This window comes from Crotalus tigris, unplaced genomic scaffold, assembly GCF_016545835.1.
Source record: "Crotalus tigris isolate CLP2741 ecotype Arizona unplaced genomic scaffold, ASM1654583v1 scf7180000017644.4837335, whole genome shotgun sequence".
Taxonomy (NCBI): Eukaryota; Metazoa; Chordata; class Lepidosauria; order Squamata; family Viperidae; genus Crotalus; species Crotalus tigris.
In genome coordinates, this window is record NW_024096536.1 from 1,571,913 (window position 1) to 1,588,351 (window position 16,439).

The 16,439-nt window shown below is 35.3% G+C and overlaps 1 protein-coding gene across 3 annotated transcripts in view; it reads right to left on the bottom strand.

Annotated features, from left to right (window-relative positions):
- Nucleotides 1-373: 373 nt before the first annotated feature.
- The window catches only part of ENTHD1 (ENTH domain containing 1), an 83,235-nt gene continuing 67,169 nt past the window's right edge, over nt 374-16,439 (bottom strand). For all 3 annotated transcript variants that reach the window (XM_039335521.1, XM_039335520.1, XM_039335519.1), the window contains exons 6-7: nt 4,058-4,504; nt 374-1,130 (exon numbers count right to left, since the gene is read on the bottom strand). In XM_039335521.1, the coding sequence (XP_039191455.1) occupies nt 520-1,130; nt 4,058-4,504 (1,058 nt within the window). In that variant the 3' untranslated portion in view covers nt 374-519. The remainder of the gene's footprint in view (nt 1,131-4,057; nt 4,505-16,439) is intronic.

Below are 16,439 nucleotides of genomic sequence, written 5' to 3' on the forward strand. Positions count from 1 at the left end.
TGAACATAACAATAAGGAATAAAATAAAAACAACATAATGAAAACAGAGAATTATATGAAGGCAACTGAATGGCTATAAAAATATTTTAAATAAATAAATAGCTCATCAACAATAAGTCTCATAAGTTTGACCAACCACCTTTTATGCGTAATGTATTAGGCTCCCTGACTGGGGCATAACATAGAAAGGTAGTGCTCAGAATATTAATGACTGCTCAGTCTAATTAATCTTAATTAGTCCTTTAAGAAACACTTAGAGAGATTCATGCAGAAAAAGATGAATGTCTTGTTTTTAGACTACTTTAGAGATATATCCAAGGAGTTATTTTTTAAAAAATGAAAACAGATGCAAAAAAGTAAGATGTAAATCACAATTTATTTTCCTCAGCAAATATATATACATATACATATACATATATACAAAGACATTTACTTTTGTGCAAGTAAACTCCAAAGTATGTCAAGTAAAACAGAATATATAATCCTCTTATACTACCTCATTATGAGCCAGTTTGAGTGCTATATTTTTGTAGGATAATTTTTAGCAGTTTGGGGAGCTGCAAAAAATTGGTTCATATTTTGAACGGAAACTACCATATTTGCCAATTCACTACCTATTGTACGTAACTCCTGTGCCACACTGCAGAAGTCCCCTCTCAGTCCACAAACCGCATTTTTAATTTCTTCCAAAATGCTCATATTTTTTTCCTCAGCACTCAAAGGAAAAAGATCTGTGGCAGGAGGAAGATTTGTGGCTGGCGATACAGGGTTAGATCCAGCAAGTTCTTCCTCCACTAAATTGTTTACCCAACTTTCACCAGAAGCATGATAAGTTCTGCTCCTAAAGCTATCATTTTTCTCAACAGAACATTTTGAATTATCAGGTAGTAGGCTTAAATTGCTAGTATTGTCATCTACATCAGACACTGGGCAAGGAGAAAAAGAATGTACAATCCGTTCCTTGAGATCTTTAAAAAAAACAGAAGGTAATCCATGTGATGAAGGCATGTAGGAGGGGCCATGGAGTGCAACAGAATAGGGCTGAGGGGTGTTGTTTGGTACTGCAGATTCTGGAGACGAAATGGAGAAAGTAGAAAAGGAAGAAGTTGTTCCAATGGAGCTGGCAGAATCTAAAAAATATACACACAGAGACATATATATATATATATATATATATATATATATATATATATATATATATCGATACAAAAAAGATCATTGTTTTCTAAAACTATGTATTCATACTCCTTTATAAATTATAAATCTAAGCACCTTAATTTACAATATACTATATAAAATAAACAGAGTTAAGTTACCAATAAAGAAGGATATTTGTAATTCAGAGTTGAAATGAGGGGTCCTTGGTGCTCTCTGAGCTTGGTTGATGATGTTACTTAGTTTGGATACTGAGACATCTGCAAGAAAACAACCAAGCTCAGAGAGCATCAAGGACCCTTCATAATTAAGTTAAAAAATACAATATGAAATTTGACATATTTACACGTTTTTATCCTCAATGGATAATTTTGCAGATACAAGGGGCATCTCTATTTATATTATTGAACAGTAAGTTGAAGAAACTACCTCAGAATTTCTTCTGAAATAGCAATACATTAAACATAAAATGCCTGGAAGTGACCAGGCTCTGCAACCATATCTAATCCCTAGTTTAAATCCTTCTATCTCCTATATCAGTGGTTCTCAACCTGTGGGTCGGAACGACCATTTCACGGAGATCGCCAAACAACACAGTCCGTCATTTTTTCCCCCTTTTCCTTAGCTGTGCTACTCCCTTTTATTCTATTGGCTTTTGAAAGCCAATAGAATAGACTCTCTTGAATAGAGTCTAATTCTATTGGCTTTCAAAAGCCAATAGGAATTGTCCAGGCTGTCTCTGCCCTGCTGAGCCCGCCAAAAGTCCCATTCTGCAAACGGTGCTGCACCAGTTAGTAGTCCTCGACTTACGACCGGTTGAGTAGTCCTCGACTTACGACCGGTTGGGGGTCGCGGCATTAAAAAGGTTGAAAACCACTGTCCTATATGCAAAGACGTGCCTAGGTCACTTTGGAGTTTGGATTAAGTGAATGTGGGGGGCACTTTAAAATGACTTTGAATATTGTATTGAAGTTGTAAAGTGCACAACTAATCTTCCTCTTCGCGTTACATCCTCCTCCAAATGGTGTTCCATGCTTTACAACTTATTACTTTATCAAAAAATAAATTGTTGCCAATTGAGAAAAGTTAAAAATGTTACCAATAAACATTGCTTTGGGAGATTAATTAAAAATCCTAATAACTCTGTTTTGAATTGACAATAAAAATATAGAAATGGTCTGCTTTTTAGGATCAACCAGAGTAAAGGAACAAGCAATCAAGAAATGTGGTGCAAATAGCACATGGTAGGGCAGCCAAGATGCCCTTTGAAAAGATATTCAGATGCCATGATGTATCCATCCCTATAACATTCAAATAGTGCAAACAATTTTGAAGAAGCCAGATAGGAAGAATTTTGACCCTTTTTGAATAAGGCACTCAAGGCACACATGAGCAGGGTCAAATACTCTTATTTTGGACACATTGGGCAAAGATCTAACTCTCTAGAAGGCTCTAATTGTGGGAAAGATGGAAGGAAAAAGGAGGACCAGCAACAAGGTGGATGAAGTTAGTTATATGGTGATGACAGCACTGTTGGAATATCTGAAAGTCCAAGGGAGGGAGAGATCATCATGGAGAAAATCTGCTTATCTGGTCATTAAGAATCAACACTGAATTCTGTCAAAGCCTACAAGAAAAGAGGACTCTTACTGTTTCCTCCCTTAAAAATAAGATTTAAGAGTTATTCTATATACCATCTATACAATGTCATTAACCCCAGACTACTATCCAAAATAAAAGCAGAACTAAAGACAATTATATATAAATATTATATGGAATGATTGAAATTATTGTTTAACTAAGATATTAGTTCATCCACTACACAAGGAGGATAGCACAATTCACAACTACATAGGTCTGAAACCACATCTTGAAAAGTTATGGTAGTATCCTACTATTACTAGTAAGTCCTTCCACAACTCATAGGTGTTCAAGTAGTCTCAGTGTGTTACTCATAATCATGTCCCACTATTCACAGGCTAACAGAGGAGCAGAAAATTAGAAAACACTACCAAGTGAATTCTAGCGCTGAAAGATCTGTTTTTAAGTTTCCCACTACATCAGCAATACTCAAGAACTGACTTAAAAAAAACCTTCATCCATAATGTATTGTAGCTGAAAATGGTACTACATCTATACTGCAAAAATTCAGATGACCACAAATGACAGCAAACAGTTTTCTATACCTCTTGTTGCCATTGTACTCCAGATTTTGGTAACTTACAAATTTTCCATTTGCGGTATTGTAGCTAATTTTTGCTACTGAAAGGAATTCTTAGCTGGAGACTACTAAGACAAAAAAACTAACCAGAGGTATTTCTTACTTACCAACCATTCAGCACCCATTTGAAGTTACAAAGGTGCTGAAAAATGAGAGTTACAACTGATCCTCGTATGTTGCAGCTGTGGCAGCATCCCCAGAGTCACACAGTCACACAGACTGGGATTCAAATGCTTGACAACCAGCACATATTTACAAAAGTTGCAGCATTTGTGATCACTGTTTGCAACTTCAGAACCTTCAGTCAAGCAAAATTAATGGAGAAGCCAGCAGGAAATTACAAGTTGTGATTTACTTGATATGCTTAACAACCACATGTGATTCGCTTAACAACTGTAGCCAGAATTAACAGTTACATGACACTGCACTTAATAAGTGTGCCACTTAGTTACAAAGTTTGCCAGTCCCTATTGCAGTCAATAAATGAGGACTATCTATATACAAATATTGTATTATAAAATAGCTATCATGAGGGCTAAGTAACCAAAGCATTATTTTAAAATGTATATAGAATGAAAGTCAGCTTTCTAGTATTATTAAAAAGCATGACAGTTTTGGAAAACTAAAAAGCAAGAATGGGAGCCAAAAACCCATAATTAAACATAGAAATGAGAAACTCACCTGGTCTGCGGGCGAGATCACCACTCAAACCAACTGCCTCTACAATGCTTGGTGTTAAAAAGTGGAGGTTTCGTAAGCTAGCTACATTAGGCCCACAGTACTGCTGAGGAACTGGAGACATTTTCAGGGTATTTGTTATAGGGATTCCTAAAGGATCAAAGGTTTGAAAGATGGGAGATTTATAAATGGTCTCAACAGAGGCTCTGGTATGACAACCAGCCAAATCAGACTTGGGGATTTGCTGTTTGTTAATAGCAACAAACTCCTCTGGACTGGATGACCAAAGATCAAGCAAAGTTGTGGCAATTTGATGACTATTTATACTTGATGGCCTCTTTGGAGGAGATTTCATCATAATTCCAGAAACAACTGAATTCTTCGATTTTCTGCCTGAATCCCACTTTTGCAAAGGGAGTGGATTTCTTTCTGATGGACTCAAAACAGTATCTGTAATTAGAAGTTAGTGGTTAATCATTTTAATTACTTAAGTTTCCCTTACTGCCAAGTTATATGATGGTGACTTAATATAAGGCTTAATAATAATAACAGAAATAATAGAAAACAAAATAAAAATTCATACATGCTTCAGATAAAAATGAAAATACCTATGCTGTGTCATGCAGTAATAGATTTTTAAGTAATTAGAAATCTTTGTAAAAATCACTAACTAAATTTATAATGACATTAGATAAAATAGCAAGATTGCAACAACTTCTTTGGACACATAAACACTCGCAATATACACATGGAAAATACGAGAAACTAGTATAAACCCTTTTCTTTACAAAACTTTAGTCAAACTAATTTGGATTTTAGAATAGAACAATTGTGCAAATTTGAAGGCATTTTTAAAGGAAGACAGAAACCAGTTATTTTATCTTCAATTTTTAAAGTCTATAATAAATTAATCAATTTGCCATTTCAGACATAAAAGCACATATACCAATCATTGTTATCTATATGATCAGTATGATTTTATCACTCTTGCTAGCTATCTATTACTACTTTATTGAAATCATAAGGAGTATCAAACCTGTTATGTCATGGGTAAACCCCCATATTAACAGAAGACATGGAAACTGGTAGAAAAAGGTGAATATGCCACAATATGTTGATTGTAGGAATAATAGGGGCTATTGGTGTGGATTCAAAATATTTGACTTGTTCACACATGCATGCATTGTTCTACCACAGAAGAAATATCAAGGATAGGAAACTATTATACTGTCAGGATTTTTCATTCAAAATTTAAGATCTTTTTCTAAACTCAGAGGGAATAAGCATATCTTTCTTATGGTCTCTGGGATGCTGGCCCAAGTACTAAAGATTGCAGACTTTATCTATAAAATATTCTTGACACACTGGTCCATTATTTAAGAAATCAAAATGTTGACAGAATAGCTTTATTAACGATTCCAAAAGCTATGAAATAGCTCAAGAAATTTAATGGAATTCTTTTTCAATTTGTTTACCACATTTTTTAAAAAGCATAAAAAAGGTGGGGATGTTCAGGGCAATAGAAAAATTGCATGATGGACTATAGGACTGAATCATAGAAAATATAATTTTGAAAAATTACATTTTAAAAAACTTACAATCCACCAGATTTAGCATATGAGATAGGTTCATGTTCTCTCTCTCTCTCTCTCTCTCTCTCTCTCTCTCTCTCTCTCTCTCTCTCTCTCTCTCTCTGTGTGTGTGTGTGTGTGTGTGTGTGTTTGTGTTTGTGTGTAATATAATTTTCTAGTGGCTTTGAAGTGTTATACTTGGCCTTTCAGTCAATATATTGTCAAGCACATTGCTTCTGAAATGACAATTATCCAATCTTCAATGAATCTTTTAAAAACAGTTTTTAAGACTTGGAAAAGTCAATTAAATAATTGTATTCATTTTTTATCTCTTTCCATATACAGTATATAAATAAATATATTCCACTGACAATAATTAAATAGATAATTCTACTATTACAACAAACTATGTTCTATAATCATTCCCAGGGAACTGCTGTAAATTTTTTTCATTTCAAAATTAATTTGACCTGGAGATACCTTGTTATTTTAACGCTAGCTTCATGTGATACCTTATAACCAATCACTGTAACTACACTTTAAATCTATCATTATGAGCTGTAATAATACTGTATTCAAATCTTTCTTGCTTAAACTGAACACTGATTTAGTGAATATAATATAGCTTTAAAGACTATCTATCCTATTTAAATGCTAATCATCTAGGAGAGGTTTTCTTCCCAGAAATCAGTATGTCAATTTTATACAAAAACCTATTACAGAATACACATTTCAGATAGGAAAAGAATCCTCAGAAATGATAAGTATTACTCTCCCCAGGTAGGCCAAATAGGAAACAGATCAGATGATGTAATTGTACTTTATTGTAAGGCTATATTAACAGAATCTTGCAAGTCTGAAAGTACAAATCTCCCACAATTTTTTTATAGCATGATAAATTAGAAAGGACAGTTTATTTCTCTGCCTGTTATGCAGCTGTCGTCTCTCTCTCTCTCTCTCTCTCTCTCTCTCTCTCTCTCTCTCACACACACACACACACACACACACACACACACACACACTGAGAGCACCTTTTCCCCTGCCTTTCAAGGTCATTCCCATGTACCATTACATTAGGAAATATGTCATCTGAGATGACTTTCTTTAGCTACAGTACAAGATCAAATCAGAATTAAAAACTACTACCCACCATCAATATAGATACAAGTATATATACACCTACTCACATATTTAAAAGGGAGAAACTCTATAAAATTAACATTGCATAGATGGGGTGAAATAGTTTCTATAAGCTAAGACTATAAATAAAAAAATGTTACTGCCTTTGAAACATATCTGAATTGGTCATTAAGCAAGAACACCTCAATCTTCTTATCACGAGTGGAATTTATCAAACAAAGGAGCAGATGTATTAACTTTAATTGGCAGTGCATGTACAATGGGCACTTTAAAAGGATGTATAAAACAAACTCAGCTTCTATATTTGAGCAGATACATACTGTATAAAAACCTCATATGGAAAATTGGCATTTTGAGGATGATTTATCATGTGCTGCCAACCCTGGTTTGAGCACTTCAACCATTTGAAATTAATTGAATAAACTGCAGAAGACTGAGTTGACTGTCAACTTACAATTTTTTTCCTAGGATTCCAGGATTTAACATATGGCACAGGGTGAGGTTATGCCTAGAATCACCTCTCCCTTAGAACAGCTATCTGCCCCATCAGATCAAATAAGGTGAGCAAGCTCCTACACCTGCCTTTAAACATTACCATCATATGCGACCTAGGAAGTGTGCTTTTCTGTGGCAGGTCCTGCCCTATGGACCATCCTCCCCTAGACATTTAGCAGACCTCTACTCTCCTAGCCTTCTGAAAAGCATTAAAACCTGGCTTTTATTCCAAGCACTGGGATAGAATGAATAAGAGGATTTAATGAAGGACCACATGGTGCCAACTTTTTAATGTTTATGGTTTTAACATATAAATGTATTGTTTCAGTTTTTTATTGATGTTCTTTTAATTGATTGGGAACTTCCCAAAATTCGATATAAGATGGACAGCTATAAAAAGATATAAAATAAAATAAATAAAATAAAGATGCAAGGAAAAATATTGTTGAATTAATTTCCTGAAAAAAATTATTGGGGAATGGAGTCAAAGGCTGCCTTTAAGTTGATAAATGCAACAATAAGAGCTCCATTCAGAAAATTATATTTCTCTCCCAAATGATGCAATATTAGACATCGATTCATTGTAGAATGTCCATTTCTAAATGCTGCCTATTCTGGCGGTGGTACATTAGCTACATTGTGAATACAAAGTAGCTGTTTGGCTCCCTAAGACTGCTAGTCTGTTCAGTTCATGCTCATGCACTAACCAGAAGTGCATCACAGAGGATGAACTATCTCTGCACTCAGAAAGACTAAAGGCATTCTGAGGTGTCATTCTGGGGGTTTTCCCTCCACTAATGTCACCCCCCATTCAGGCATCACATTTGGGCAGGTCCAGCACCAGTTGGATTTGTACCTACATATGAAGTGCCATTATTTTTCCCACACAAATAGTGGTAACTATTTATCTACTTGCATGTAGCTTGCTTTTGAACTGCCAGGTTGGCAGAAACCAAGGCAGCTGAAGGGAGCTCACCCAGTCGCATACTACTAGGACTCAAACAGCTGGAGCACAAACCTTCTCCAGTATTTTTAAGCCACTGAACCACAGTACCTCTCATTCTGGCAGTATAATATTTTTAGAATACATCCACTCCTATAATTTGTGGAAGAGAAATCTGGCATAAACTTTATTAATTACAGAGAGAAGATTAACTGGATGGTATTTGGCTGGATCTCATCTGTCTCCTTTCTAAAGCTTTTAGTAATTATCATAGAAAAATTTATAGTACTAAAAAAGGAGCTAACACTGAAGCCCACTGTGAGACCATAGTATTTATTTGCTTGTTTGTTCAATTTAAATGCTGTCCCTCTCTCCTGGAGGTGACTTTATGGAGGTGAAGAGAGAAAAATACTAAGAACTATGTATTATCAGGGCTTTTTTTCTCATAGAACGCCCAGAGCGGAGTTCCGGCACCTTTTTTGGATGGAACCTTGTAGGGTAGGCAAGGCGGGTTGTATGACGTGTGAGAGTTCCAGCACCTTTTTTTTTTTTTTTTTAGAAAAAAGCACTGTGTATTATACTTCATTTTCCATCTAAGCTTCAGGTTTCAAACATCTATATTTGAGAGGCAAACTCAACTAATTGAATTGGTAGGGGGGAGCTCACCTATTTCTTGCTGATTTTTTGATGTAAAGAACAGAAAAGAGCAAATATTAATATGTAATTTACCATTTTAGTTAGAAATGTGTCTATGCACATGTTTACCTCTCTTCCTAAGCTTCATTTTTTATTATTTTATTTTTTTATTTGAGAGATTGACTCCCCACCATGACATCTGACTCCCAGACTGCAGACTGCAAATGGCAATAGGTAACAGTGAAGCAAAGGAAAAGCCAATTCTCAAATTAGGGATGGTTTGTGAACTCAGCTGGTAAATAGCATAAGCAGGCTCCTTAGGTTGCTTAAAGAAATAAGAAAGAGAACTGCAGTTCTAAGTTTTCTCCTTTCCCACTAGTCTCAGAGGGAAGTACTGAAATCTTTATCAGTTCCTTGTTTTCCCTTAGAAGACCTAGAAGAAAGTTAATACTCCCTGCATATTTTGTAATGCAAAATAAAAGCTTCATTCTCTGAGTATTGAAAATCAGGAATTAAAGTGGGTTCTTATCTTTCCCATTGGGCTTATAACTGGCATAGCCAATTGGATCTTTAATTAGATTAGACACATCTGATATTTGCTCCTAATGGATTTCACTCAGACAAATCAAACTTTTATGACATAAATCTGTTATATTTTATGCTAGTTTGGAAAAACCTTTTCTACAATAAAACAAGAGTACAAAGGAATATATAATGGGGGGATATTCTAATATAGTTAATTATAAGTTACACATTTCAAAATATTTATATATTGCCATAGATTGATTATTTTTTTACAAAGAAAAATTATATTGATTTTATCAATATCTTAGAAAGACCAAAGCATGGAAATAGATGCAATATCCTAAATGCCACCTCTCAAATTGCCCAGATATATTTTCTATAAGCTACTAACATTCAGGTAAAAGCTTTACCTATGTAGGGAAGTGGGATAGATTAGGCCAGAGGTATCAAACCGCCAGCCCGCGGGCCGAATGCATCATAGCAAAACTGTGTCCACCCCATTGCTGGCAATGGCAAAAAAGTCACAATACGTCGTGACACGTCATGTGAGGTTGCGAGTTTGACACCGCTGGATTAGGATACGAGATTGCTTTCAGCAACATGTACAAGCATGAAGAAATGCCAACACAGATTAATAACTGTGTGTTGGATGCTATGGTTCAATTTGTCCATATCTCCTCAACCCTTTTTATACCTTAGCCAATATATCTTCTCCTTTATTAATTGCCTACCTCTGCACATTGAAACAATAACAATGACTAGTATGTGATCTACCCTTCACTGAAGACACCAGGATCCTTCCCAGGTGTTTTTGTAGGGTGGGAGTCAGTAGCCAATATCAAGGCCACAACCATGTGATTAGAGCTTTACATGTTTTATATGCATTATGACTATCTGATTGTGTCCATCATCTTTACTTTTTTGACCACAGTGTGCATGCCCCTGATCCTTCCTCTGGTATTTACCAAGAGAACCATGAGCAAAACCTGACGTCTCCTCAATAAATAATACCTCAAAATATCTACTGGGAATATGTTAATAGAAAAATAATAGAATCATGGAGTTATAAGGGGTAAGTTAGGGCATCATGTCCAACTCCCTGCTCAACACTAGAATTACTGTCAAAAATGGCAGCCTATCTTCAACTGAATCAATTTTTAAAAAAATCTGTTACCTCTCTAACTAATTGACTCTACAATATTATGAAACTGTTCATTGTTAGAAAGTTATATTTTATTCACTTTATTCATATTTATACAGATATTTATCTTTATTGTGCATTTGGTTATTTTTACCATAGTTTATCTTACTGTATGCTGGTCATTGCCAAAACAAAAGTTTCTTTCTTGTTTGGAAGTTTTTAACCAACATTCAACATATAAATAATATTGAATCAGATTTTTTCTTCTGCACCTTTTAGTTAGACTTAACTCTTGCCAACTACATAGACAAGTATCTAGAATTTTCTAGAAGCATTTCCAGAGGTGGTTTCTGTTGCCTTCTCCTTTGTGCTGATACAGAGTAGCTGCCCCATAGTCAAACAACTGACAAGGTGCCTAAAACAGAACTAAAGGAAAGTTTCCATAGTCCCAGTCCAACATCTTAGCGAGTAGAGAAAATTGGCTCGCTGAGTTGGGAATACTTATTTTAAGTTTAATTTTACTTTGTAAATAATGTATGATTTAGTTACATTACAGACATAGTGTCAAGCAAGAACAGTCTCAAGCTCTTTGAAGAGCTGCTTCTTTCAGAACCGTGACACAGAAGAATATGTAAAAATGCCTCCTTGGTATCATCTGACTTTTCTGAGTACAATATTCATAAGTGAACAGATGCTCACAACCACCACAATCTCATGGATGAGAGTTCATTATGCCCTTTTCATATTGATTGGGTTCCATCCAGAGTTTGATATAATATGGGTAGCTATATAAATATTTTAAATAAATAAAATGAAGCATACACTTTTGTTCAGTTATTATGTGCATTTTCCAATGGATTGTGAGGGATGGGATAAAGCATTGTCAAGTCAATTGAAAAATCTTCCATATACAACTTCTTCATGAAGTAAGGTTATAGACTTAAATGTATTTATTTATTTGATTGTTTATTTATTTATTTATTTGAATAATTTATATGGCCTCCCATCCAGCTGGAGTGAATCTATGATGTAGAAAAATTAAAAACTCAAGAGCTGCAAGCCCAAGAAGAATAATACATACCAATCAAAAAAATCACATCAAGAACAGAGTTTACGTAACTTCTTGGTCCAGCCTTGGAAAACAGGATTAAGAGTTTGGATATCCAGGGTGATGCTGTTCCACAAGGCAGGTGCTGCCACTGAGAAGACATAATTCCTAGGTCCACCAAGGTGACATTATTATGATTATTGTGTTGTTTTGCATGTAATAATAATAATAATAATAGTAAAGTAGGAAGGGACCTTGGAGGTCATCTAGTCCAACCCCCTGCTCGGGCAGGAAACCCTACACCATTTCGGACAAATGGCTGTCCAGTCTCTTCTTAAAAACTTCCAGTGTTGGAGCATTTACTGCTTCTGGAGGCAGTAGGGGAGTTGGTTACTGCTTTTTGAACCAGAGACAAATTCCTTGTGTGTCCAATTACATTTAGCCAAATAAAGTATTCAATTTAATTGTTTAATAGAAGGGATCTAAAGCAGGGGTGTCAAACTGCTGGCCCACGAGCTGGATGCGTTATTCAGAAGCTGCGCCCACCCCATTGCCGGCATGGCAAAATGCTCCCAATACGTTGTGCGACGTCACGTGACGTTGAGAGTTTGACATGTCTGATCTAAAGCATGCCTCTTCTACTAGATATGTGGGATGAGCTGAAACAGTTAGAGAAAGATGGCTTCCTATGGCATATAGTACTTTATAAAGTTGTTCAGATTCACTTAAGTTGGAATCTTGCTTTACAAGTGAAATTATTTCACAGATAATCCAATAAATATCTAGAATAATCCTCACAGCAGGGCTGCATGTATTTGTGGGCTCCTTTCTTTTTTCAGAAAACAATTGTGACACAATTTTATTAAAACATCTGTATATCATTAACCTTTCTCTGTATGGAATTCACACTCTATTTCTGGCTTAAACTGTACTTGATTTAAACAAAAACAAACCAATAGAAAAATGAAATATAGACAGCATCACCACCAGACAGATTCATAACTGGTTGACAAATCACACTCAACTTGTAGTCCTTAATGAAACAGCATCTACATGGAAGGAGGAAAGTAGTAGGATGCCATAAGGTTCATTTTAATATCTTCATAAATGATATAGATAAGGAAATAGAAGGAAAACTCATCATATTTGCAGATGACCCCAAACTAAAAGGAATAGCCAATACCCCAGAAGATAGGCTCAAAATCCAGATGGATCTCAATAGGCTTGAACACTGGGCCCTATCTAACAAAATGAAATTCAGTGTAGAGAAAAGCAAGGTTTTACATTTAGGCAAGAAAAACCAAATGTATAGGTACAGATTAGGTGAAACATGGCTCAACAGCAGTAATGCAAGAGTGATCTTGGAGTCCTAGTGGACAATCACTTAAATATGAGCCTACAATGTGCTGCAGCTGTCAAAAAAGCCAACACAATCCTAGGCTGTATTAACAGAGGGACAAAATCAAGATCACAAAGTGATACTACTGCTTTATAATGCCTTGGTAATACCAGAGTTGGAATACTGCATCCAATTTTGGTCACCACAATATAAAAAAGATGCTCAGATTCTGGAAAGAGTGCAGAAAAGAATGACAAAGATGATTGGGGGGCTGAAGGCTAAAACTTATGAAGAACATTTGCAGGAATTGGGTATGTTTAGTCTAGTGAAAAGAAGGACTAGGGGTGGCATGATAGCAGTGTTCATATCTTTGAGGGGTTGCCAGAAAGAAGAGGGAGTAGTTTCCAAAACACTTGAAGGCAAGACAAGAAACAATGGATGGAAACTGAACAAAGAGGGAAGCAACTTAGAATTAAGGAGAAACTTCCTGACAGTTAGAACAATCAACCAATGGAATAACTTGCCTTCAGAAATTGTGGGTGCTCCAACACTAGAGGCTTTTAAGAAGGGACTGGACAATCATTTGTAAAAAATGGTATTGGGTCTCCTGCATGAGCAGGGGGTTGGACTAGAAAACATCCAATGTCCCTTCCAACTCTTTTTATTCTGTTATTCTGTTAAATGGCAAATGATCTCAAAGTAGTCTGATGCATTTCCAGTCTTTTAACTGTTTCCCTTATGCAATTCTTTCCAAGGATAGTTAACTTTAAAATAGCTAAGATGAATATTCCTGGACTAATTTTTTTTTCTTGTATGCTTTAAATGTTTACTATCATTTAAGTATACATTTTCAAGGAAGATACAAATTCAAATTCATTGATATTATTCAATTTGTCTTGAACATATCGCCTTTTTTCTATTTTATTTAGTTTTATTCATTTATAACCTAAAATGTGAAAATACAAAAGCAAATAGTAGGGGACAACAGTAGAAAAAGGGAAAACAAAAAAGGTGTGAAGAAGGGGGGGAAACAAAAGGCATTGACTTCCGATTCTCTCTTTTTTTTACAACAATTTTTATTAGTTTTGACTCTTGCAACAAAATGCTTGAGACACACCGTGGTGCTGGGGTAGTCAAATATTCAACAATACATTGAATATTCCCTCTCTATTTACCTCAAATAATATAATATATTTAGAATAATCCATTTCTACATTAAATTTCTATAAATCCTAATCCTGTTTTTAAACTTTATTAATTTACAATTACTATAATCCACTTTAACCTTAAATAAACATATTATCACTTCGGGTATCCCTTCCAGATGTATTCTAGTTCTTAATCTCCTAAATCCTTAATTTTATCACGAATCTCTTATTTCTTCTTCCACTACTCAATATTTATCCTAATTAAAATAAAATATAACTCTCCCTACACACATACAATCCATCAATCAGTCTATCTCTATAACAAAACAATACCTAACCTTAAATCATTTCAGTCCAAATAGTTATCATGTCTAGAAACACCCATATTATTACACAAAGCATCATCATTAATTTAACATACTCAGTTAATTATTAAATCAATCCAAATTGCTATAAAATCTCTTCCATTTTCATTCATTCCATTACAAAGTAGTTTTTATACAAATAAACCTATTATTCCAAAAATTACATTCTTAATCTATTCAACATATATATTCTAGTAATCACAAATTTTTCTCTCGCTTCTAACTCTAAATCTTAAATCAATCCATATTTCTACAGTGCCTTTTAATCCATTACATATAGTTTTAAATTTCTCTTTTCAGTCTTATTCTGGCTTTCTTTTTGTGCCAGGCCGGTTTCCATAACAAAGCTTCTATCTCACCAAGTAGATCTCCCTTTGTCACTTGTAATGTCATTTGAGTTAATAGAAAACACCCTGTCCTCTGTAATGGGCATGTGGCTCTTTTGTCATTAAACCCTCATTGCTTCAAAAGTTCCAATCTCAACTTTGGTTCTTCTGATCCTCGAGAATATAGATGGAATGCTTGTAAGATGAAATAGATTCCTCTTTAATCTCAATTAGTTCTTCTTCTAGTATATTTTGATTTATAGCATAGTCAGATGAGGTCTGGAGATCAGTTGAAAAGTTTGGAGAATTTAGAGTAAGGCTTCTGGTTCATATTTCTATAATAATCTCTTTCATTTTAGTGCATATTTCTTCAGTAGCTTCATAGATTTTTTTCCACTATGAGTTTACAGTATAATTGTAAATAAGGCTTCTCCATTTTAATAGTAATTGAAGAGAATCCCTTTTATCATTTAGTGGGGGCTATATATAAACAATATCCACCCCCACAATTTCCCACAGCTGGATCAGCTTATCTTTTCTCCTCAAGAATAGTTTGAAGGTCAAGCACACCTCATCTCCAAGGAAAAACAGATAATTGCAATATTAACTTTTTGCCACAAAATGTCCTCAGTAGGTTACAAAATCTTTCCCAGACACCATTTTTTCTTTTCTCTCTCTTTTAAAGGAAAAGGTGGAAAAAGAAATATTCTTCCAGTATAAAGTGATAATAAAGCTCTAAAAAAAAATTCTGTACCCCAAAGTAAATGGAAATAAAATATAGTCATTGAAATTACTTGTTCTGTCTTTTTATTCAGGCGCCTTTCTTCCCACACATACAAATGCCGCTCTTTCAAGACAGGAAATTAATTCCAACAGAGCTTTTACCAGCAAAAAGTAAAATAGGGTGCAGAGAGGAGAAGGAGAGGTCTCACCAGATCATCCGCGGTGGATCTTTCATGCTTAGATGTATCTGTGACTTTCGGCCAGTGCAGCTAAGGAATCGGCCGTCTTGCGGGACGAACTTTGCTCCGTTGACCCTAAGGAGTTAGCTGGAGCCGCGGAAGAAGCTGCTGTCCTCCCGCAGTCACCAGCAAGCTTCCTCCTCAATGGGCGCCCCTCCAGGGCGACTTTTGACCCACTAGGGGGTCTACCGGCAACGAAAACACAGCTGGTGGAGAGACGAGTCTCTTTACATGACCAGAGTCACCGCGAACCAAAACCGGAAGTTGACTTCCATCTCTTTCTTGTTGCAGTAAAATCAGACATTAAAATCAAACCTCAACTTTTTACATTTTTATAGTAGTATGTACTAGCCATTTCTGTATTGGAAAATCAGTCTAATCAGTAAAACCCAAAATCATGATATCATTTTTTTCCACGTCAAGCATAAACCAGAAGCGGTTTCCAAGTAGAAACAAAAGTAATTATGTTATTTTCTTTTATCAGCGGTCAATTTGGCCATCTCTGCTAATTCCATCAACTTTTGTAATCTTTTTTTAACAAACAGCAAGTCACTTATGATGTGTGCTTACTGCTTCTTGCAATCTCTAATTCCTTTATTTGCTTACACCTAATGGACAGAATCTTGCAAAATTAAAGTTATAACCTTCTAATTACGTCTTGACAGATTCTAGAGTGTAGCTATGCTGAATGTCTTCCTGCCTCCCCCTCCCCTTCCAGCTCAGAACTGCATTCTCCAGATGCACAT